Genomic DNA, 23,869 nt, shown 5'->3' on the forward strand with positions numbered 1-23,869 from the left:
ATTTGGATGTATGAGGGCACCTCCCTTTTTCCAGGCCTCTGAGCTGGGCCTGAGGCTCACTGGCCCTCTCCTGTGTTCACAGTTCTGCCTCTGCATGGCTGAGGCCATCCTGCTCTTCTCGCCTGAGCACTCCCTGTTCTTCTTCTGCTCCCGAAAGGCCCGGATTCGACTCCACTGGGCAGGGCAGACCCTAGCCATCCTCTCTGCAGCCCTGGGCCTGGGCTTCATCATCTCCAGCAGGACCCGCAGTGAGCTGCCCCACCTGGCATCCTGGCACAGCTGGGTAGGGGCTCTGACGTTGCTGGCCACTATCGGTCAGGCACTGTGTGGACTTTGCCTCCTGTGTCCCCGGGCAGCCAGGGTCTCAAGGGTGGCTCGTCTCAAGCTCTACCATCTGACATGTGGACTGGTGGTCTACCTGATGGCTACAGTAACAGTGTTTCTGGGCATGCACTCTGTGTGGTTCCAGGCTCAGATCAAAGGTGCAGCCTGGTACCTGTGCCTGTTGCTGCCCCTCTATCCAGCCCTGGTAATAATACACCAGATCTCCAGCTCCTACCTGCCAAGGAAGAAAATGGAAATGTGAGTTCCTCCAAACTCTGAATCGAAATGGGACACTTGACTTGGACTTCACTGGCTCCTTTAGTGACCTTCAGGGATCCACTTCAGAAGGGGTAGGGTTTTTGTATGTCTTAGCTGGGGTGGAGGCTGCAGAAACCCAAGCTGCCATTGCTGATAGATGACTCAGTGGGCCAAAATGGGGAAATGGATGGGGCACAAGTGACAGGTGATGGGGAGCTTGATCCTGAAGCCTCCACTCTTGATGGGAGAAAAGTGTTGGGTGGTGCTGATGGTGCTGGCAGTCATTTCTTGCTTGCATGCCTAATGAAAAATTGGATTCCTGTAACTTATGAGTGGCAACAGCTCTTTGGGTCACTTTGAGAAAGCGGTGTAGTGGAGAGAGCCAGTACATTTATGGGTATGGTCCTTATAGGTTCTATAGGCTCTGTTGTGCAACCTTATGTGAGTCCAATGTCTCAGGTCTCAGGGACTCAGTTTCCTCCACTGTGTAATGGGTGATTGTTTCTAAACAATCTCTCCTAGCACTCAGCATCTGTCAAGTTGATGTCACACAGCATCTTCCCAGCTCTGAACCATGGCTGAACCACTCATCAGACTCAGGGTGTAATTCTTACATTCATTGTCTCCTTACCCCTCTAGAGGAACCAATATGGTCTCCTAGCTTTCCAAGAACCTGTGCTGATTTGGCCCCTGCACCAGGGGACAAAACATCAGGGGCTGTAGAGAGAGGGGGCCCAGGTGAAGGTCTCCAGAACACCAAGACAGTAAGGGCACTAAAGGCACCTTAAACTTTTGGAGGAGCAGAAAGGCATTGGCTTAACCAGGCCTTGGCTGCTGGCTGGGTATCTTAGCCCAACTAAGAACTTCCTTCAGCTAATCTTGAGATCTGGGCTTGGGGCTGCAAGATGTCCATTCTCAGTGGCAGAGCAGTCCTGAGCATCTCGTGTTTTGCCCTTCTTAGGGCTTGGGTCCTTGCCTTAGCACATAGCTTCCTGGAGCTATTCCAAAGCTTTTAGAACAAAGTAAAAGCCAAGGAAATGGGGCAGGGCACTTCTGATCTAGAGAAAACAGTCCCTGGTTCTCCTTCTCCCCTCATCAGCTAGGCTTCCCTTCAGTGTCGTCTCTTGCCAGCTCTTTGGCCCAGGAAGGGGCTGAGTTTGGTGCTAACTGGCAACTGAGTACTGGGCTCTCTTCCCTGCAGAGACCCCTTCTCGTTCCAGACTGAAAGTAGTTCTGCAGACTGCCCTCATCCCTCGTTGGTGAGAGCTGGATGTTACATTGGTTAACTGTGGTCTGGCTCATTCAGGGAGTTGGGACCTCCATTGTAGTGGTTGGTGGTGGTTTAGTTGCTAAGTCGTGTCTGATTCTTGCAACCCCATGGACTGTATGCTGCCAGGCTCCTCTGTCCATTGGATTGGGACCTCCATAGATCATGGTGAAAACTGAGAATGGCCGAGCCTGGAAAGCAGTGTTGAGGTAGGTAGAGAGAGCTCAGTGGGGACTCTGGGAGACCTACGGAGTAGGGCCTAGAATTTGAGGCCCCAGGAGCAGGGGCAAGTGTTCCTAGAGAGCAATAGTTTTTATATCCCAGGTCTTTAGAAGATTCCAGACCTCCTCCCTGGGTGACCCAGCAGCAGGGAGTTTGGTATGATTCGACAGGACAGGCATGAGAATGGCAGGGTTAGAAGGGTCCTCAGAGCAGACTGTGCTGGGTCAGATGGCATCTCCTAGGAGCACCCCAGACCCTGAGCATCTCAAGGGGGCCCCTGCTGATTATTCCAGCCTCGTTCATTGCCCTTTTTCTGCTTTCCAGCTCTCCACTGTGGTCTGACCTTGGGAGAGAGGGCTACTGGGGCTGCATGGAGGAGATTGTCACCTCGGGTCATTCTGGGGGAGTCCCTCTCTGCTGGCCCGTACAGTCAGTGCTGGGGGTCTCGCTCTGTCGCCAGCAGGGTAGGAAGGCCTGGGGAGCTTGCTCAGGGAGCCAAGCAGGCAACACCAGAGAGCCTGAGCCTGCCTGAGGTGTTGCCTCCTCCCAGGTGGTGCGGGGGATGGTGGGCGGGCAGGCGGGCTGACAGCCGGCAGTTTGCGTGGGCAGTGCCAGCTGATGTCTATTCCCAGCCCTGGGAGGAAGGGGGAAGTCATTTATATTCTGCAGGAGGAAGGGGTCCCAGCTGTCACTTCTCTGACCGGTAGGCCCCAGCTGGGAGTGGGCAGGGGCACAGGGCGGAGAGGGGGTACAGGTGGTCTCCGCTTGCTTAGCCAGTGTGATTGCAGTATTGAGTGGAGGTCACGAGGAGGAGCCCTTCTTCTCAGCTGGCCAGATTGTGGAGGGACTTCCCTCCCCTCTCCTCCTTGCTCCTTCCATCACCACCTGCCCTCCCATCCCAGGGCAGCAGCTGGACAGCCATTAGACCTCAGTGCCAGGGCACTCTTCCTCCAACTGGGATCTCGGTGGCTGGTGGCTGCATATGCCTTCTGCTTGTGTTTCCTCCCCCTGCACCCTCTGTCCCCCCCCACCATCCAGTGTCTCCCCATCTGGGGTATTATCTGGGCTCCTCAGAAATGAGGCAGAGGCTTGAAGGAGAAACAGACGGCTGCCCTTTTGCCCTTGTCTGACTAAGCAAAGCTGCTAGTAGCCAGCCTCTTTTGCCTTTAAAAATAAAAGCCAGGGTGCTTGAGACTTTTTAAAATTTCTGTGTCATTTGCACAAATTTGCATATCAGGCTCACTGAGTCCTGATTCCAAATATGATTACATTCAAACTCAACCTTGAGGACATTAGAAATATAGATGGCTTTTGTATCCAAATCCAGATGGTAATAGGATTACCATTCTAGATTCAGATACCACACCCAAGCCCCCATCTTTCCTTGGCCACCCTTTCCCCTCCATACTCCACTGCCCCACCCCCCACCCCTTACTGGGGGTGGTGTTGAATGGCAGGAGCTCTGTGTGGGGAAGTCTCCCAGCCTCACCTTCTGGGCTTTTCAGCTGTATTAAAGGTATCTCTTGCCAGCCCATGCCACCTCCTGGCCCCACCCTCTCACAGGGCAGACTACCCCTCCCCACTCTCTGACACCAGCCTGTCCTCCCCCCAACCCGCACCACACCAGGCACGGCTGCCATGGGTCTTGTTTTTAAAACCTCACTGTCCGAGATCCAGGCATTCTCCCAGAGCCAGCTGGCTTCTATGCCAAGGTCTGGTCAGAGTTAATAATAATCATTAGCTGAACAGGGCTGGGGCCTTTCAGCTCCAGATCTCCAAGCACTTGCAGACTGAGTCAGCCAGCCCTCACCTTCCCCCTCTTCCTGGGCTGCAGAGGGAGGAGGGGTTAGAAGTCTTACCTCGCAGCCATGCTTGGAGCCTTCCTTCCTCCTGGAAGCATCCCTGAGCGTCCTCTGAGTAAACCAATCAGGTCTTTTCACCTGACAAAAGGACACAGTGTATGCTTCGCTGACAGTGGTAGTGGCATTGGTGGTTGTTGACCTTGAATCTCTAGTACTCCTGCCTAGCCTTCTGTTGACCTGTCTTGGCCTCCAGGGTACACCCCTGACTCCCCCAGCATTTCTGATGACTCTGCAGGCTTAGGGAGCATGGAGGCTCCTGGTTTAGTGCTCCCGCTGCCCCTGCGTTTGGTTGGCATAAAGAGTCTATGTATCATGAAGTGAAAAGCACATTGATCCGGGAGTTAGGAAACTTGCAGTCTGGGTTTACCCAGCCCCTGACACTGGTGTGGCCACAGGCAAATCACTTACTGCATGACCTGTCTCACAGGAATGTTGTGAGCGCTAGATGACAGGATGCATGTTTACAGGCATTGGGATGTTCAAAGTAGTAAACACATGTAAACAGGTGGCTTATTATGTTCCTGTCCTTATCTCTTACTCAGCCTGGCTCTGGGTTTTATGCTTCTTTTCAGTTCAGTTCAGTTCAGTCGCTCAAGTGTCCGACTCTGCGCGACCCCATGAATCACAGCACGCCAGGCCTCCCTGTCCATCACCAACTCCCGGAGTTCACTCAAAATCATGTCCACAGAGTCAGTGATGCCATCCAGCCATCTCATTCTCTGTCGTTCCCTTCTCCTCCCGCCCCCAACCTTTCCCAGCATCAGAGTCTTTTCCAGTGAGTCAACTGGTCACATGAGGTGGCCAAAGTATTGCAGTTTCAGCTTTAGCATCAATCCTTCCAATGAACACCCAGGATTGATCTCCTTTAGAATGGACTGGTTAGATCTCCTTGCAGTACAAGGGACTCAGTTTTAGGGAGGCAATAAACAGTTATGGATAATGATGCTTAGGGGATCCAAGTCTCAGAGAGGTTGTGTTGCTGGCCACCATCAGAGAACACAGACATTTTCTCCTAGAAAGGTCAGGAGTGCTATGGAGGCTATGACTCTACTGAAGCTTGTCCTAAGTTGCTGTCCTAAGCTGATGTGTTCAAATCATGGGGCTGATTGCAGATCTGGAGTCAGTCCAATTATGCCCCAGGTCCAGCCTGGAGCTCCTGGTTGCAAGTCTATCTAAGTTTCTCCTGGCTCATCCTGCTCTTCCGAGGGAAAGGTAGAGCAGACAGGCCAGGAAGGGAGAAGCAGCAGTGGACCCACACAGTCACACCACCTCTCTGGTTGCCCCTGTAGCCACAGGGGAGATTCCCAGGACTGGGCTAGACCTTTCTGCTGAACAGCCCCTGGCTTGTTCACAGCTTTGTTTCTCCTTCCTTGTTTCAGGTTCTTGGAGTAGGACCACTGTCCTTTCCTCCTCAAAGGCCATTATTAGAATTAACACATGCACAGTGAAAGCAGTTATGTTTAACTTGAGGCTATTTTCCATTCCATTGGTCTGAGAACAGCCAGCAGTCTTCCTAGAGTGGACACAGAGAGGCAGGCACCATAGTAGCACAGAGGTTTCAGAATTTTTTAATCTTGGGTGTTTCCCCCCGGCTATCCTGGGATCCAGGAATGAAACACTGATCAGGCATTGTGGTCATGGCCTCAACAGCTGTCACCAGTGCAGACACAGGGAAGACACAGCTGAAAGGCAAGAGGACAGTGCCCCAGAACTGCTCCGGAGGGTGGTTTAATGTAGATGGTCTCCAGCTCAGCTTAAAGCAGGCAGATTCCCTCCAGTAAGACAACCTTCTCCCTACCCACCCACTCACCCAGAAGCCTTGACTAACTCGCCAGTGTGCAGGGAATAAGTCCCAGTTTTAAAATCTACCTGGTTCTATCAGAATTTCCTAGATTTTGTAAAACCTCTTTTGAAAGCATTTTAAGTAGCTACTTCAGGTGATTCTATCTTCTGGTACCAGAGGATTCAACTCTGTCTCACTGAGTATTCATGAGGCCCCCCGGCACCCTTGTCTTTCAGGCAGATCCCCTGTTATCTCCCAGTGTTTTCTAAGGATTCCCAGGACTGGGCCAGACCTTTCTGCTGAGGTCCACACCTAAAGCAAACTACGGCCAACGGAAGGAGCAGTGGGAGGTGAAGGAAAAGCAGCATGAAGTTCTACCCAGCTGCAGCGGTCCCTAATCTGTGTGTTTGCAGACACATATGCATACAAGCCTCCAACTCTGGGGTCAATGACTCTTTCTTTATGTACGCTAGTGCTGGGGCACCTAGAAGTCCTTGCAGGGTCCTGTATCCTAAAGGTTGGTTCTCTCCACACCGGCTGTGATTCTGGGACTGTAACCAGGCTGATGTCAACTGGAAGGCCTCAGGGCAGGTCTAAGTATCTTCACCACTTGATGTTTTCCACACAACAGGCTATATGCCTGATGATGGGGCCTGATGTGGCAGCTGCTTTAGCTTTCCTGTCTCAACCCTGGGGAGAGGAAGCATTCAGCGTAGGCTCCCTGTAGCCAGACCAAACAAGCTGACAGTACCACTGAATGGGCCTGAGTCTTTTCTGCAGTGTGGGTGGGGCAAGTGAAGCTTCTCCAGTGGTTGCTTCAGAGACAAGATAAGGGGTCCAAGAGTTACAACTGCAGAAAGGGAAGAAGTTGAGAGATCAGATGGGAGAGAGACCAGGCTGGCCAATCCACTGAACTCTCATTTTCTGTTCTAAAAGATAACCGTCGTATTAACCTTTTCTATTCTCCTGCAGTGCCACCTAAGAGGAGCTAGGGGAAGAGCCGCAAGACATGGTGGACCATCTTGGCCAGAATTTATGGAACTTCTTGGGGGACTGGCAGGGGGATGGGGAGGGTTGGAGAGATGTAGCCTTGGGATGACGGAGAAAGGAGTATCAAGACTTCCTAGGCGCAGACAGGGCTTGACACAGGCCAAAACAGAGGGGAGGATTTTCAGTAGTCTTCCTCCCCAGACCTGTTCTCTTTACCAGCTCATCCTCTTGGCTAAACTCAGCCATAGCAAAAACTGCTTTGAAAAGATTAAAAAATACCAAGTATGTGTAGACTCCGGGGACGCCCTGGCATCAACATCTGTCATTTCATTGACTGCCAAGGTTGATATGTCTGATGTGACTGGCTGTGAGGTGTTTCCATCCCTCACTCTTTAGTTGTCCCCTAATGAAAAGAAAAAGACAACTTTCCAGACAGAAGAGGACCGCCCTTCAGTCCAGATTTTAGCAGTGTAATAAATGAGGTAATTATTCAAATTCTGATTCTTTATTTTTTTCAGCTGCACTGCGCGGCTTGCGGGATCTTAGTTCCCCACCCAGGGATTGAACCCAGGCAGGCCCTGGGCAGGGAAAATGCCAAGTCTTAACCACTGGATCGCCAGGGAATTCCCCCTACTTTGATTCTTTTCATTTCTTTTTTTGTTATACAATTTCCCCTCCCTTTTGGGAATCTACCATGACAATCCCCTTCCTGAAGTACCAAGAGAGTAGCCAAAGAAACTGCCTATTCACAGTTCAGTAGAATTTGGGCCAATTTCTGATAGGCTGTCTTCTGTACCAAGAAAGCGGGGACTGCATTTCTCTGTTCAGTGCAATGCTAGGACACATGACATTGTCAATAATATCACCTGCCCATGAGACTAATATACTTTAAGCCAAACTCAGATGGTTACCACTCACAACATATATTGGTAACAATCAAAAAATACTGTGGACCCAAGCTGCCCACCATCATTTATTTTAACCCAATTCAAACATTTTCCACAGTACAGTTTGTAGGCTTGATCCAGACTTTCAAGAGGGCTCTTCAGGGAGACAACCCTTCTCCCCAGGGATCCAGATAGCCTTCATTATCTACAGGCTCTAGCCCCAAGTCATGGAATTTCTAGACTCACTCCTGCTAAAGTGTCAATGACATTTCTTTTGAGAACATTGGGTTGGGAAATTTGTCCACTGGCCAAAATCAACTTGCTGCCTGTTTGTGGTCTGTGAGCCAGTAAGAGTTTTTGCATTTATATATGGTTGGGAAAAAACCCTCAAATATATGTTACAATGATATGAAAATCACATTTCAGTGTCCATAAATAAAGTTGACTGGAACAGAGTCACTGTCTGTCTGTGCACTTTCTATACCTTCCTGCCACAACGGTACCACTGAGGAGCTGTCACAGAGACTCTATGGGCTGCAAAGTCTAACATGTTTCATGTCTGGTTCCTCACAGAAAAGGCTGGCTGACCCCTGGTCTATCTTCATGCCTTGATGTGGACTCTATCCATGCCCTCATAACAGCATTTAACTATTCTCCCCCTAGACAGGCTGTACCCTTCTGAGGTACTGTGAACCCTCCCCACAGGCTGAAAAGATAAACCAGTCACAGACTCCGCCAGAACAGAGACTCAAGCCAGGTTTTAATGATCATTGTCTAGTTTTCAGAGCCCAGAGGCTCCAAGGTTTGCCAGCCTGGGAGTACACAAGTGGAAGGACTAGGATCCTGGACATGGGGAGGCCTGCTCACTTCGCCAGCAGGGCTACAAGGAAGTACAGAGGTAAGGACACACGGAAAACTGGAATCAGTCGCCTTCGCTCTCCCCAGCTGGGGTTTCCCCACTCCTGGCTCCTTCCTAGGAGCCTCATAAATACAGAGAAAGAAAGATCACAAACAATCGCACAGACAGATTGTACAGCCCTGACATACTCTGTCTCCAGGGACAACTGCTTCCTGGGAGACATGTCTGGTTGACTGATGGGGGTGGGGGTGATCGCTTGACCTTTTCTTATAACCAGACCTGGCAGTTTCTTACACAGGGTTCCAGTGAACTTACATCTGCTGAGTACCCAATCCCTCAAGTAGAAAGCTACCTTTGGGTTCTAGTCACTGAAACCATGGGAAGAGGCCAATCAGTTCAGTCTCTTGGTGGGGAAGCCAGGCACACCTAGCAGGCTCCCAAACTGGTAGGTCCTGGCTAACCTAGAGGATACAGTGGGGAGACTAAGAGCCTCATGCCCTAAACTGGGTAGGACTTGGGAAGAAAACGGCCTTCCTAGTCTTTGGAAACTCAGTTAGGATGTCCAGAGGACCTACTTCATCTGGCATCCACTTGAAAGATTTTCAGAGCCCTAGATGATGCCTAGAGGGGAAGCTGCTGCCTGGAGGTGAGATTTTCTCTGATAAGTCTGAGGAGGGGTCCTGGTTCCTATAGCTTCAGTGTCAGAATCTTTAGAAGTCTCTGGAATATGACCACACAACTTTTCCCTCCTGCCTCTGGCTTACTAGGGCAGTTAACACAGGAAGAGCAACTTACAGCTGCTTGGTCCCCTGCCAGTGTTCTTCTGGATCTGTCACCGACCTAGTTTTACATTTATTTCTGCCATACCATTACTCTAAGGAAGGTTTCTGAGGAGTTTGAAGAGCCAGCTTGCTCCTCATCAACCCTTCTCTCAAGGTCTTCAACCTGCAGCTCTCCTAACTCTGGGCTTTATGGAGTGCCACAGAGATGTGGGTGAAGATTTAGGCAGTTCAGAAATCAAAAGTACAAAAGTTTGTATCTGCAGAGCCTGGCATGGTCACAGTCTCTCCTAAAGGGCAAGAAAATCGTGTGCGTGAAGTTGTGCAAGTAAGTAGAAACCACTCTGGAAGTGGACATTAGTGGGGACTGAAGAACTGTCCTGATGGAAGTCAAGGTGCTGGGTGCATGCAGACCTATAAGCATGCATCCCTATGAGCATGCAAGTACTTGAGGGAAACGCTGCACCTCTCTCGACAAAACTAGGTTACTAATAAAGGATGGACAGTGGTCTTGACATCCCAGGAACAGACAAGGGGAAGATGTTGAGTTCCAGTCCCCACCTCGGATCTTAACAGGCAGTGGGAGTTGGGATCTCCTAGCAAGTAGCCTTCACCCACAGGGAAATGACACTTCTTGGAACCTAAACAGCAGATCAGAAAACTAGAAGAGCTGGAGAACTTCCAAGGACAGGGGACTTGGTGGGAGAGAGGGGACAGACTGAAAAGACCAACATCAGAGAACATTTTCACCTTTCCCCTTCATGTCCCCGTGCCAAAGCTCAGAGTCACCAACCCCCAGGGCCTGCAGTAGAGTCAAAGGAAGTGGCCACCTCTATGTCCAAAATATTCTGCCACTTTGATGGAATGGAATGTTGGGCCTGTTCTTAAGTTCCTCTGGCCTGACAACTGTGCATACCTCTGGCTGAGAGGGTCTCCTTCTGAAAGTTTAGTGCCACTGACCGTCTCTGTTATAAGACTGCCTGGAACCTTGCGGAGAGGGCAGAACTCTAAGCCACCCTCCAAACCGCAATTCCTCTGTGGCAGGGACCACTTGATTCCAGCTCCGCAGATGATGAATCCCATGCTCCAGCTCTGCAGCAGGGGTGAGCTCTCTTAAGAGAGGAGCAAGGCGGCTTTGTTAGCACAAAGGAGATGTCTGCCTGGTCCCCTCCATCCCTGAGCCCAAGCTAACCCAGCTGGGGCCAGACTTCTTGGATTCCTTCTTTTGCAGAGCAGCATATTAGGGAACACTCAGAATTCTACCTGAGCCTATCAGCAGAACGAATGAAGAGATGGCATACACAGAAAATCAGGTAGATCCCGCTGGATGCTACATAACAGTGGCTGGTTTACCCTCCACCTCCTCGTGCAAAGAGGCCCTCACCCCACATCTGTGGCAGGCATCCACAGACACTCTGCTTCTAGCACCCCACACCTTGACCTGACACAGGTGCTGGGAATCAAATGCTAACCAAGAGTTTCACCAACTGGTTCCAATCTGGAATTTATCCTCCATCTATAGGTTTTGTGCTGGCATCTATACTGTCACAGGGACCCCTTGGTTCATGCTGTACCCCTCTGCGCCACTGGTCCCAGGACAAGACAAAGATACCGCATCTCATATTGCTGCCATATCTGACAGGCAACAGGCCAAGCTCCTGCAAAAGACCCATGCACCCAGGGCTCCTCTGGAAAGAGGAAGGTGTTCCTGGGAAGCCTTACAACAGCTTTGGGGAACGTTATTGAGGTCCCAGACTTTTCCTGACTTCTTTTGCCGAAGTTTTCCCATTTCCCCAGCTGTGACGCGTGACTTCCTGGCCAAGGAAGACAATCTAGCTCTTCCCCAACGTGACTCCTGTGGAAGCTCCCCCCAGTACACACAACATCACAGGTGTGGGTGGGCAGAGAAAGGAAAAAAGTGACTTTTTCCCAAATGATTTTCTCTGAAGGAGCTAGGGATGACCTCAAGAAAGTTTCGGGGATCTGCTCTTTCACCCCTTTCCTCATTCCCACCAGCAGACACCCTCTTCTTCCACCACCTTGAGAGCTGTCAGGGCTCTGGGAAGGGGTGTCGTATTTTGCCTGAGGATTAGTGTATCCACGTTTGAAAATCATGGCAGCCACACCCTGCTTGGGGTCTTGCCTGCTGTTGTACCTGTGGCCAATTCCCTTGAGTTCGAGGGGAACCCACTCCCTTGGGCAGCTAGCCCTCTCTTCCACCCCCTCACATCCTTCAAGGGCGCATTACCTCTCCTGGGGCAGAATCTCCCCACCAACCCATTCTGCTCACACCACAATGGGCGTATCAGAGAAGACCGAGCTGACCGATTCCGGGTCCGACATCCTCCGCTGGCCCTTGCCTGTTGCCTCAGGCACTGGCAGGGTGTTGCCCGGCTTGAGCTTGCCGTTTTGACCCTGTGCAGGTCCAGCAGGTTCCAGGAAGGCCACCCGCCGGTCAAAACCATCATCCTTGTCCCCGCCAGCCATAGGGTCGTGGTTGGGTGTGGTACTAAGCATGGAAGAACTGAGGCTGTCTGCCTGATGGCTGGAAGGTTTCTCGACACCCCGGCACCAGCAGCGGCAGGGGGTGAGGTACAGGTATATGAGAACCAGGACTACACTGAGGATACAGCCCACAAGGGTGGTATAGGCCGTGTTGAGGGTGTCGTGGTGTCCGTGAAAGGTGAAATTGTACACTTTCAGCTCCACAGACAGGGTCTCATTGAAAGCCTCCCCCATGGCATAGCACGTATACACACCCCCATGCTCGATCTGCACCCGCTGGAAATGAAGACTGCCATCCTTGGACACGGTCACCGTGCTGTTGGCCACCTCATCCAGCACCCGTTCATTGCTGGGTGTCACCCACACCTTGGTCATCCCCTGCTGCTTGGTGTCACACTTGATGGTTAAGGAGTCACCCAGGTGGGCCTCCCAGGCACGCTCCTTGTACTCGCTGCAATTGAGGAAACTCAGGTTGAAGACATTGTGCAGTTTCTTGGAGCTCATGCAGTACAAGTCCTCCTGAAAGTCCATCACGGAGCTCAGCTGCCGGTACTGCCAGTGGGAAAAGAGCTGGTAGAGCTCGCAGTCGCAGTGCAGGGGGTTGTTGTGTAGGTACAGCCCATTCTTGATCCAGGCGGGCAGCTTCTGCAGGTCAGGCAATGGTAAGTTCTTCAGCTTGTTGGAGGAAAGGTCCAGGAGCGTTAGTTTGGGGAGCTTGGCTCCTTCCTTGACCAGTTCCAGAGGGAAGCGGGAGATCTGGTTCTGACTCAAGTAGAGTTTCTGCAGCTGGGTCATGTCGTCGAAGGCGCAGCGGTCCACTGCCATAATGTGGTTATTGTAGAGCAGCAGCACCTCCAGGACCTGCAGTTCGCTGAACAGGAACTCATCCAGCGTCCGCAGCTGGTTGGAGGAGAGGTCCAGGTAGCGCAGGTTGGGAACCGGGGAAAAGGCCTCAGAGGAGATGAAGTTCAGGTGGTTGTGGCTCAGCAGCAGGGAGTGCAGGTGGGTCAGGCGCGTGGCGGTCCACTCGGCCCGCAGGCGGCTCAGGTTGTTGTGGCTGAGGTCCAGGAGGGCGGTGTAGCTGGGCAGGGAGTGGGGCACGTTGGGCAGCTGCTGCTTGGAGCAGCTGAGGATGTTGCTGGCGCACAGGCAGGCAGCAGGACAGCTCACCACCGGCCGGCCAGCTCTGGCCACCTCAAAGAGGAGCAGGAACAGGGACAGCAGCAGGAGCCAGAGGCCTCGCAGGTCTCCTTGGGGTTGCATAGTGTCACTGCGGAGGGCGAGGAAGGCCACAAGGAAGATCTGGGAGGAAATCACCCGGGCATGTTCTGGTGGGGTAAGGAAGGGTCACTTTCACTACAGGCTTCAGAGAGAGTATAGGTTTGTGGTCACCAGGGTCTCTGGAGGGAAAGACCCAGTCTCCCTCCCTCCTTCCGCTCTCCTCCCCCCACTCACCCCGCACCACCCCCCCACCCCCCGCCACCGTAGGGCTAGAAGAGAAAGGAAGCGATGCTGAGTTGTTCCCAGGTACCGTGCAGACGGTGGGCCCAAAATACTGGGACCGAGGAGGAGGTGAGCACAAGGGCCCACCAGGCTGGGGTAACAGGAGTGGAGGGCCGGGATCTCCCGGGATGTCAGGGGCTGTTGGGGTCATAGGGGTTGCAAGGCCCAGGTCTGGAGGCGGGGTCAGCAGAGCCTTTGGGGAGGAGCTGAAGGAAGGTCGATTCCGCACAGGCTGGGTAGGGCGAATTCTAACCTGGCTGAAGGGGCCTGTGGAGGCGGGCTCCCAGCCGGGGACCTCTGATCACTGCACCTGCTCGGCGAGGACGTGTCTCAGCCCATGGCGGGTCCGGGAGCTCCGTCGCGGCCTCCCCCAGCAGCGCCTCACCGGCTGGCCTGCCGCGGCGCCCGCCTTACGCAGGGGCCCGTTCCCGGTCACATCGCCTCACACGGACGCGCCGGGCTCGGCTCCGCTGCCCCAGCGCCGCGCCGTCGGAGCCCCCAGATCACGGCCGCCGTCTCCGGATCCGCGGGGCAGGCGCGCAGCGGCGCGGGGAGCCGGAGACGCAGCGAGCGGAACGCAGGGAGCGGCGTGGGGGCCGCGAGCACCGCGCGCGCGCCCGCCGCCGCCGCCGCCGAGCCTCGGGGCGCGTGCGCGCGGCGGGGGCGGGGCGCACGTGCGTGTGTTTGTGTCGGAGCCGGACGGGCGGCCGCGCGCTGCTCATTCTGTCTAGAACAGGTCCGGACCTGGAGAAGAAAACTGCCTGGCCTCTTAGTTTCCCTATTACTTCTTCCACCTTTTCCCATCCCCTTCACCTCCCCACCTTTCTACTTACCAAAACAGCTCTCAGGAAAAGTAGGTCTAACTGAAGTGAATTCGCTGCAGTTGACTCCAGGCCAAGACGCGTCACATGTCTTCTAATTTTACAAATTAGAAAAATCTGGCTCTGCTCCCAGCTGTCAATGTTGGCGGGAAATTCATTAGTCACGTTCCGAGGTCCTCCCTCCCCTCTCGCTAGGGTTGTGAAGTTCCAACATTTTGGGGAAAGATTTGGAGAAGGGCCTTTTTCTTCAGACTTGATACCACGATCCATGGGGTATCACCGAAAGGCTGCAGCTCTACAACCTACAAGTGGGACGGGCAGGAGTAGGGGCACACCCTGTGAAGCAATCTCTCTCTCTCTGTCACACACACACACACACACAAACACACACACAGCCAGATTTCGTACAAACCAGGGACAAGTTTCCATTTCTGGAACCTCAAAAATCTTTTCCAGCCTGGGAGAACTCATTCCTCCCTTAGGCCTGGCCACTTGCCCTCTTCCTAAACCAGTATAATTTCTTTCCCCTTCCTTCATGGGGCAATTCCAGCATAGTTTCTCTGTTACCTAATCCTCAAAATGAAGGGGGTGGGAGGCTTGTCATCTTTAGGGTAATCCCTGAAACACCAAGAAGCTGTTAACCAGTGTGGGTTTTAGGTTTGGGCATGGGAAGAAGGGCATATAAGCAGAGTCTAGATCTTATAATTAGAACTATAGCTGTTCTTCAGATGCTAGAACCTAAGGGAGAATTTACCTTTCTATTCTTTCTAGTTTCTTACAACAGCAAGAGCAAGACTGAAATTAATGTCTCAATACATGAGCCTGCTAAGAGTTTTAAAAGGAAAGAATTTATATCTGTCACATATGTTACTATAAATTTAAGGGAATGTATTATCTCTTCAAGGGGTTATGTTGTTGTTGTTAAGTTGCTAAGTCGTGTCCAACTCTTTGTGACCCCATGGACTGCAGCACATGAGCCTCCCCTGTCCTCTACTGTTTCCCAGAGGTTGCTCAAATTCACATTCATTGAGTTGGTGATGCTATCTAACCATCTAATCCTCTGCCGCTCCCTTCTCCTTTTGCTTTCAATCTTTCCCAGTATCAGGGTCTTTTCCAATGACTGGGCTCTTTGCATCAAAGTATTGGAGCTTCAGTTTCAGCATCAGTCCTTCCAATGGATATTCAGGGCTGATTTCCTTTAGGGTTGACTGGTTTGATTTCCTTGCAATCCAAGGGACTCTCAAGAGTCTTCTCCAGTGCCGCAATTCGAAAGCATCAATTTCTCGGCTCCCAGCCTTCGAAGGGTATTAGCGTGTTAACCCTATGCACAGTGCGAAAAGGTCTTTCCTGTTTATTTCAGGCATCAGTGATAAGAGACGGACGGTATTGAGCGGGTGGGAAATTTTGAAATCACATTGTATTAGTTCTTTATTGCAACATAAAATTACCCCAAAACTCACTGTTTTAATATAAGAATATACATTTATTGCCTTTCACAGTTTCTGTTGGTCAGAGATTCAGGAGTGGCTTGAAAGGCGGTTCTGACTTGGTTGCTACTGCTAAGTCACTTCAGTCGTGTCCGACTCTGTGTGACCCCATAGACGGCAGCCCATCAGGCTCCCCCGTCCCTGGGATTCTCCAGGCAAGAACACTGGAGTGGGTTGCCATTTCCTTCTCCAATGTGTGAAAGTGAAAAGGGAAAGTGAAGTTGCTCAGTCATGTCTGACTCGTAGCGACCCCATGGACTGCCGCCTACCAGGCTCCTCCGTCCATGGGATTTTCTAGGCAAGAGGACTGGAGTGGCTTGCCATTGCCTTCTCCGTCTGACTTGGTAGTTGCAGTCAAATGGAGCTACAGTCAATGGAAGGCTTGACTGGGGCTGGAGAATCAACTTCTGCAGAGGGTCAGTTCCATGGCTCACCTGTATGACGGGCTGGCTCTTGGCCAGAGGGCTTGACTCCTGTCCATAAAGGCTTCTCTATGAGACTGAGTTTCCTCACAGCATGGTGAGGAATAGCTAATTTCCCTCGGAGCAAGAGATCCAAGAGAGAACAAGGCAGAAGTCACCATGACTTAGCTTCCTGAGGTCACACCTGTCACCTCCACTTTGGTCACAAGGATCAGTCCCCATTCATTTTTGCCGGAGACTACACAAAGGTATGAATACAAGAGGAGATGATCTTTGGAGGCCATTCTTGGAGGCTGAATATCACATTCATCATCTCTAAAAATCACGTCTATTTTTCAATTTTGAAAAATTTCAAACATACACCAAAGAAAATAGTTCTATGAATGCCCATATATCCATCATCCATATTTAGTAATCATCAAGGAAATTTCATCATTTTATTTTGTAGAAGTATCCCTGAGAAACTCTTGCTCTTTCCACCCTATTCCCATATCCTGTATTAACTTTCCTTCGATGGAGTGTACCAGGCTTTCTCCTTTTCCTGTTCACTATGTTTATGGATGGATGAGAGACAGAGACAAAGAAGGTCTTTTATGCTGGACACTGGCCTCAGATGTGGGTGTCTGCAATTTGAAGAGGTCACCACGGATATGGTGGTCAATCCCTTAAAAAAAAATTTTTTTTTAGGTCATTCAGAAGTAACCTTGCCATTTTCAAATTTTAATGTGCATACAGATCACCTGGGGAGATTGTTAATGTGCAGATTTTGAATCCTTAGGTTGGGGGTGGGGCCTGAGATTCTGCATTTCTAAGAAGCTAATAACTTTTTGTGATGCGGACACTGCTGATCCACAGGGCACATTTTGAGTACCAAGGATCTGGAGCTATGACGTCCAAGACAGTAGCCACTAGTCACACATGGCTATTTAAATTAATTAAAATTAAATAACATTATAAATAATGTCCTTAGTTGCCCCTTATTAAGCACTTAATGGCCACATTTGGCTAGCTACCCTTTTGAACATAATCATGGAAAGTTCCACTGGATAGCACTGGTATAAAAATGGACTCATGATAGGTCTGCCAGAGGTGATTTCTAGACCAGAACAACTGTCTATTAATTCACAACAAAAAGAGGACTTTGGCAGGATAAATAGCAACAGGTTATTTATAGTGGGTGTTTATTTCCTCTTGCCTGAGTGTGTCAACCCAGTGTTCCTAAGTACAATTTGAAAGGTTGTTTAGTCAGCTCAGCATTTGAGCAAAATGGTTGGATATGTCTACTAGGTTATGAAACTGGATGAATTGCTTTTCTCTGTACTAGAAGTTTTTTTTTTTTTTTTTTCTTTTTCGATAACTAGTACTGGGCACTTCAGTCAGAGCTGGTGAAAGACACCTTGTTAGGAAGCTACCTTTTGACTTCTTTCTAAAGACTGCAGGCAGCTGGCCACCCTTGTTTTAGGACAACACAGTCTAAAGAACACACTTAGATGTTCTTTTCTTATATATATGTCCTTATAGGCTTCCCGGGTATAGTGGTAAAGAACCCACATGCCAATACAGGAGATGTAAGAGACATGGGTTTGATCCCTGGGTCGGGAAGATCCTCTGGAGGAGAGGATGGCAACCCACTCCAGTATTCTTGCCTGGAGAATCCCATGGACAGAGGAGCCTGGCAGGCTACAGTCCATAGGGTCACAGAGTCAAACATGACTGAAGCCACTTAGCGAGCACACACACATATATTCTTATAAAACTTTTCATTTACAATTCTATTTACATATCTGCTTTCCCATTAGACTGTAAGCTCCTTGGGAGCAGGGATTTACCCTTGGTCTGGCTCCTAATAGGCATTAAAACATGTTTGTTGAATTAATTCATTAATTAATATTTGCATTAAATTAGCACATTCATTATATGTTAGTCTCAATGCCTAGTATAGGGCTGTTGGGCTGCAAGCCTTGAAATTGCCCAGCCTTGAGACTGAAGAAAGAGCCGGGAGACAGAGACATCAATGGTTTATTAGATAGGGGAGTCTTACACACCCGAAGCGAAATATCCTGGAGCTACACCCCCACTGTATATGGCAGGCGGCAGGCAGGACATGGCATCTATCTTCACTACTCAGGGTAGGCTGCTCAGGAGGCTACCATTTATGGGGGAATTGACATCAGGTTAGCTCATCAGTTACCAAGGAAACTAGCATCTGGGTCAGGGGCAAACACATAGGCTGTTACTGTTTAAGTGCTATAACTAAGATTGGAGAGTCATGTCAGTGAAGCAGGGACTGGTGACATAAAGAGAGCAAGAGAGCAGCCACCTTGGGGAACTTCCCCATGGCCCAGTGGTTAAACACTCACCTTCTCAACACAGGGAACGTGGGTTCAATCCTTGGTCAGGGAACTAAGATCCCGCAACTCACAGGGCAATGAAGACCCAGCACAGCCATACAAAAAGGAAAAATGAACCCCACACTCATGTTGAATGGCCTGACCATACAATAGGTAAGGCTGAAGCATAATGTTTGGTCTTGGAGAAGTCAGCTATATACTGACTCTGTGACCTTCAGTATTTCAGTTTATTTTTCCATTATCTATAACATGGGAACAATGACAGCACCTGAACTTATTTCATAGGATTATTTGGGAGATCAAATGAGCTAGTAGTTGTGAATGTGTTTTATTGTTTATAAGTATTATCTTTTTAAAAACCTAATTTTCTCCATGAGAGTTAGGAGATCCCCTGGTCTTGATGTCAACATATGTACAGATCAAAACATCAAAGATGAATAAATTAACAAAAGTAAAAAACCCAACCGCCTCCCCCCAAAAATGTACAGATCACTTTGCACACCTGTCTGCCTTGTTCTCACGTTCTAGGGTTTTGCCTGTTTAGAGCATTCACTAATATTTTTAAGCTCTCACTCTCTGGGCTATCTTTTCAATTTAAAAATATTTACAAAATTAAATTTAAAAATTTAATTTTAAAAATATTCATTTTGTGGAGAACCTCAGTGGTATTACTGCTGTCAACATGAGTTTTGTCATTCTTAGAGTATCTCCAGAAAGAGGGGGCACCGGGATTAAGTCATTTCTGGGAGGGTTAGCAATAAAGGTGAGTGCTTAGTTAAGTATTGCTTAAAGGGTTGAAATTTAAGCCCTTCCTGTTTGAGTTGAGCCATTTCATATCTAACAATTGACCAATGTTTCCATTTCTAGTTTGTCCCCTAAAGCGCTCAATCTGGAGGATTCCTGTTCCTTCCATCTTCAGTCCTAAACTGCCATTCATTTCTCTGATGCTTTTGACTTCCTTTTAGCATGCTCACCCATTGTTTACTGTCTTTTTGTTTAATGTCTTTTTGGACAGCTGACATCCAACTCCCTTTTTGCTACTCTCTACTCTTTTCCACCTCCACCCTGCACACTTTCTGGAAATTCTGCTTGGTCTGCAGGGAGTGCAAGGATGTGAATGCTGCCCAGGGGCAGAAGAGGAGTCACTGGTGTGGGTAGAAGGGTGCCATAGACAAATTTCAGTGTCTTGATATCTTCAGTTTTGTCAAATAATTCCTTGTTACTAACCTTTTTATTTTGTATTGGAGTGTAGCCAGTTAGTAATGTTGTGATAGTTTCAGGAGACAAAGGGACTCAGCCATCCATATACATGTATCCATTCTCCCCCAAACTCCCCTCCCATCCTGGCTGCCACATAACATTGAACAGAGTTCCCTGTGCTATACAGTAGGACCCTGTAGGTTATCCATTTTAAATATAACAGTGTGTACATGTCCATCCCAAACTCCCTAACTATCCCTTCCCCCGCATTCTCCCTCCAATTCCCTGCAACCATAAGTTCATTCTTTAAGTCTGTGAGTCTGTTTCTGTTAAGTAAACAAGTTCATTTGTATCATGTCTTTTTAGATTCCGTATATGAGGGATGTCATATGATGTTTCAGCATCTCTGTCTGGCTTACTTCACTCAGTATGATAATCTCTGGGTCCATCCATGTTGCTGCAGATGGCATTATTTCATTCTTTATGATGACTGAGTAATATTCCATATTGTCTAATAATTCTAAACTCATCTTGTTTAATCTGTAGCGCTTGCTCTTGGTCAGAATTATTCTACTTCCATAGAGGTGATCATTCCTGATGACTAAATCATAAACACTTTCTTGACTTTTGACATCCACGTATGGACATCTCAAAATAGTTCTGCAACGGGTCATCAGATGTGTCTTTGAAATATGGCTGACAAATAAATTCATGGTTCAGAATGTTATTTTAGCCTTTAGCAGTGGGGTTCTCCTACCTCAGTCAGCCTGCAGTTGATCATACATCTCAGAAATGAAAGACTTTTGTTCCAAGCATTGTGACAAATAAGACTACTCTGGAGCTCCTCCCTGGAAGTCGGGATAACCAGGAGGTCCTCCAAAAGGAATTTGGTGTTTTTTTTCATTAAGAAGTTTTGTCAAAGTCTGAAAATATTTTCTTTTCCTGCACATGCAACACTCTCTTTTGATTTTGAAAGGCTTTACATTTAAAATTAAAATTTAACTAACATGAGACCTCTAAGCTAGTTCATATTGTATGAATATTTGATTAGTTTTTATTATATGTGGAGTTAATATTCCAGCGTAGGAAAATGGTATTTTTATGATTTTGTAAAGGATTATAGTTAAACTAAATGATAAACTTGCAGTTAAGGAATTTTTTTTCACTTATCTAAGGCCATTGGGCTAACTCTTTGAATTGTAAATTGTTTCCCTGTAATCATACTTTTTGAGTCTCTATCTATTCATTTGTGTCTGAATTTTCTACTCTTTGACTACTTACAGTCTACTGTTCTTAGCCTGTTCTCAGGCTAATCACACTGTCACCAGGGCTGGTACTAATTTATGAGATGAGAAAAGTTTAGACTACCAGTGCTGGAAGATGCCTTAGCAGTCAAGTTCACAAGCTGGGTCAAGGCAGAACTGAGTTAACCTTGAAAGGGAGTATAACTTTGTGGTTAAGACCATAGTGTTTGGAGCGAAGCTCCTCAGGATCAAATCTTGGCTCTGCCACTCACTGGATGACCTGAACCAATTACTTAACCTGTAAAAAGGGCATAAAGTATCTACCTAATGGTGTTGTGTATTTAATAAGCTCACGTGCCTAATAGAGGGCTTCCTAGGTGATGCTAGTGGTAAAGAACACGCCTGCCAACGCAGGAGACGGAAGAGATGTGGGTTTGATCCTTGGGTTGGGAAGATTCCCTGGAGAAGGGCCTGGCAACCTACTCCAGTATTCTTGCCTGGAGAATCCCATGAACAGAGGAGCCTGGCAGGGCTACAGTCCATAGGGGTCACACAGAGTTGGACACAGCTAAAGTAACTTAGCATGCATTCTCCTATGGAGTATGCAACATGTGGTATGCATTCTGTAAATGTGGGGACATAAGAATGGTCTGATGCCCATCATCCTTGTTTAGGGTTCTTTTCTAGGAGTAGTGCAAAGAACTACTGGGGGAAAGCTGTCAAGGTTATGGGTATAGCAGATTTCTAAGTGTTGATGAATGAGAATCTAGAATTAGGAAGCCACAGTGGAGGCTGAAGGAGGGAGGAGGCCCAGGGCCAGTAATAGAGCTGTCAACTCCTCTTGGTTTCATGAGGGCATACCCCAGACTGGCAGGAAGGGCAAGGTCCTGTTCCCCAGGACAGACAAGAGTTCCTATAAAAACACTGGCAAAGGAGATCCTGCTGTCCTCAGTTTGGGTCAGACCATCACTTGTGTATCAAGTTCAGTTCTGGGCAGCTCATTTACAATCTCGAGCACAGCCAGAGGTAGCTGATAGAGCAGCACAGAGTCCAGTAATCATACAATAACACATTCTCTCACAAACATCTGTTGAGCCCCTAGCGCAGACCACTGTATTATGTACCTTGGGGTGAGGCTAGGTGGAACAAAATGCAAATATGCTTTATAGAAATAGTTTCCTCCCTCTAGAACCTGTGTGGATTCTATTTAACAAACCACTATCAATTGCCTATTATGTCCAGGCCTCTATACAGGTGGTGTGGCCTTTGTGACCCAGCAGAAAGAACGTGGGACTGAGTGTCAAGAGAGCTGGATTCTAATCTCACCCCTGTCATCAACTATCTGTATGACTGTAGATAATTTACTCTGGGGCTCAGTTCTCTCACAGATAAAATGGACATTATGCTTGGTGCATGCTCAGTCGTGTCTAATTCTCTGCAACCCCATGGACTGTGGCCCACCAGGGTCCTCTGTCCATGGAATTTCCCAGGCAAGGATACTGGAGTGGGTTGTCATTTCCTCCTCTAAGGGATCCTCCTGACCCAGGGATCAAACCCGTGTCTCTTGGGTCTCCTGCATTGGCAGGCAGATTCTTTACCACTGTGCCAGATGGGAAGTCTTGAACATTAAGATGCCTACCCTATTAAAATTCTAGAGTCCCTTATCCACTAAATCAGAACTTCTATGGGCAGAGTCTGAGAGGCATTTTGATCATCAAGGCAGTTGGGAAAAACTTCCAGGGCAGTGTTCTTCTTGTGAGGGATTTAGACTACCAACATCAGAATCTCCAAGTAACTTGTTTAAAAAATGAATTTCAAGGTCCACCCCAGACTTGCTTAGAAGTTGTGGAGATGGGGGCTTGGGAATCTATATTTAAGGTGGAGTCAAGTGGTTCTTTGTACCCTATCCAAGTCATTTGAGAATGACTGTAGGATTTTATAAGGATTTAATGAGACTGTGTGTGAATACTTATTTTGGTAGCTCATATATGAAGGATAGCTTAGCAATGAGGATCTTATACTTTCAGTTCAGGTCAGTTCAGTTACTCAGTTGTGTCCGACTCTTTGTGACCCAATGAATCACAGCACGCCAGGCCTCCCTGTCCATCACCAACTCCCAGAGTTCACTCAAACTCATGTCCATCGAGTCGGTGATGCCATCCAGCCATCTCATTCTCTGTCGTCCCCTTCTCCTCCTGCCCCCAATCCTTCCCAGCATCAGAGTCTTTTCTAGTGAGTCAACTCTTCGCATGAGGTGGCCAAAGTATTGGAGTTTCAGCTTCAGCATCAGTACTTCCAATGAACACCCAGGACTGATCTCCTTTAGGATGGACTGGTTGACTCTCCTTGCAGTCCAAGGGACTCTCAAGAGTCTTCTCCAGCACCACAGTTCAAAAGCATCAATTCTTCAGTGATCAGCTTTCTTCACAGTCCAACTCTCACATCCATACATGACCACGGGAAAAACCGTAGCCTTGACTAGATGGACCTTGGTTGGCAAAGTAATGTCTCTGCTTTTTAATATGCTATCTAGGTTGGTCATAACTTTCCTTCCAAGGAGTAAGCGTCTTTTAATTTCATGGCCTCAATCAGCATCCACAGTGATTTTGGAGCTCAAAAAAATAAAGTCTGACACTGTTTCCACTGTTTCCCCATTTATTTCCCATGAAGAGATGGGACCAGATGCCATGATCTTTGTTTTCTGAATGTTGAGCTTCAAGCCAACTTTTTCACTGTCCTCTTTCATTTTCATCAAGAGGCTTTTTAGTTCCTCTTCACTTTCTGCCATAAGGGTGTGTCATCTGCATATCTGAGGTTATTGATATTACTCCCGGCAATCTTGATTCCAGCTTGTGCTTCTTCCAGCCCAGCGTTCCTCATGATGTACTCTGCATATAAGTTAAATAAGCAGGGTGACAATATACAGCCTTGACATACTTCTTTTCCTATTTGGAACCAGTCTTATACTTTAGAAGGAAGTCATAATAGCCACTTGTGAAAATTGGAGGGTTGTGTATTAGTCAGAATCTTTGAAACTGCAAAGAAGAGTCACACCTAATAGGTTTCAGGAAGACAGGTTTATTGTAGGACCCACAGAGGTTTATT

General features: G+C 48.7%; 2 protein-coding genes and 1 pseudogene across 6 annotated transcripts in view; 2 read left to right on the forward strand and 1 right to left on the reverse strand.

The window, feature by feature from the left end:
* LOC129540520 (putative transmembrane reductase CYB561D1) overlaps positions 1-8,343 on the forward strand; it is a 23,452-nt gene extending 15,109 nt beyond the window's left edge. For 2 of the 4 annotated variants that reach the window (XM_088835551.1, XM_088835550.1), the window contains one exon: positions 83-8,342. In XM_088835551.1, the coding sequence (XP_088691677.1) occupies positions 83-586 (504 nt within the window). In that variant the 3' untranslated portion in view covers positions 587-8,342. Of the gene's footprint in view, positions 1-82 lie in introns of all 4 variants that reach the window. The other 2 variants (XR_016037245.1, XR_016037246.1) reach the window with 2 other exon arrangements.
* On the reverse strand, positions 8,333-13,839 carry AMIGO1 (adhesion molecule with Ig like domain 1). 2 transcript variants are annotated; one of them, XM_055401575.2, is made up of 2 exons: positions 13,550-13,839; positions 8,333-13,064 (listed from the first exon to the last, which is right to left on the reverse strand). In XM_055401575.2, the coding sequence occupies exon 2, from the start codon at positions 12,997-12,999 to the stop codon at positions 11,518-11,520; it is 1,482 nt and encodes a 493-aa protein (XP_055257550.2). In that variant the 5' UTR covers positions 13,000-13,064; positions 13,550-13,839; the 3' UTR covers positions 8,333-11,517. The 2 variants fall into 2 exon arrangements, with proteins under 2 accessions (XP_055257550.2, XP_055257549.2); XM_055401574.2 differs by having other exon boundaries at positions 13,493-13,839.
* Positions 13,577-23,869, forward strand: part of LOC148778079 (uncharacterized) — a 20,014-nt pseudogene continuing 9,721 nt past the window's right edge.

The sequence above is a fragment of the Moschus berezovskii genome, chromosome 4 (genome assembly GCF_049115385.1).
Source record: "Moschus berezovskii isolate FMDL1 chromosome 4, NW_MosBer_1.0, whole genome shotgun sequence".
NCBI lineage: Eukaryota > Metazoa > Chordata > Mammalia > Artiodactyla > Moschidae > Moschus > Moschus berezovskii.

Coding starts and splice junctions, on each gene's coding strand:
- AMIGO1 (XM_055401575.2), bottom strand. CDS start 12,999: ATGCAACCCCAAGGAGACCTGCGAGGCCTCTGGCTCCTGCTGCTGTCC.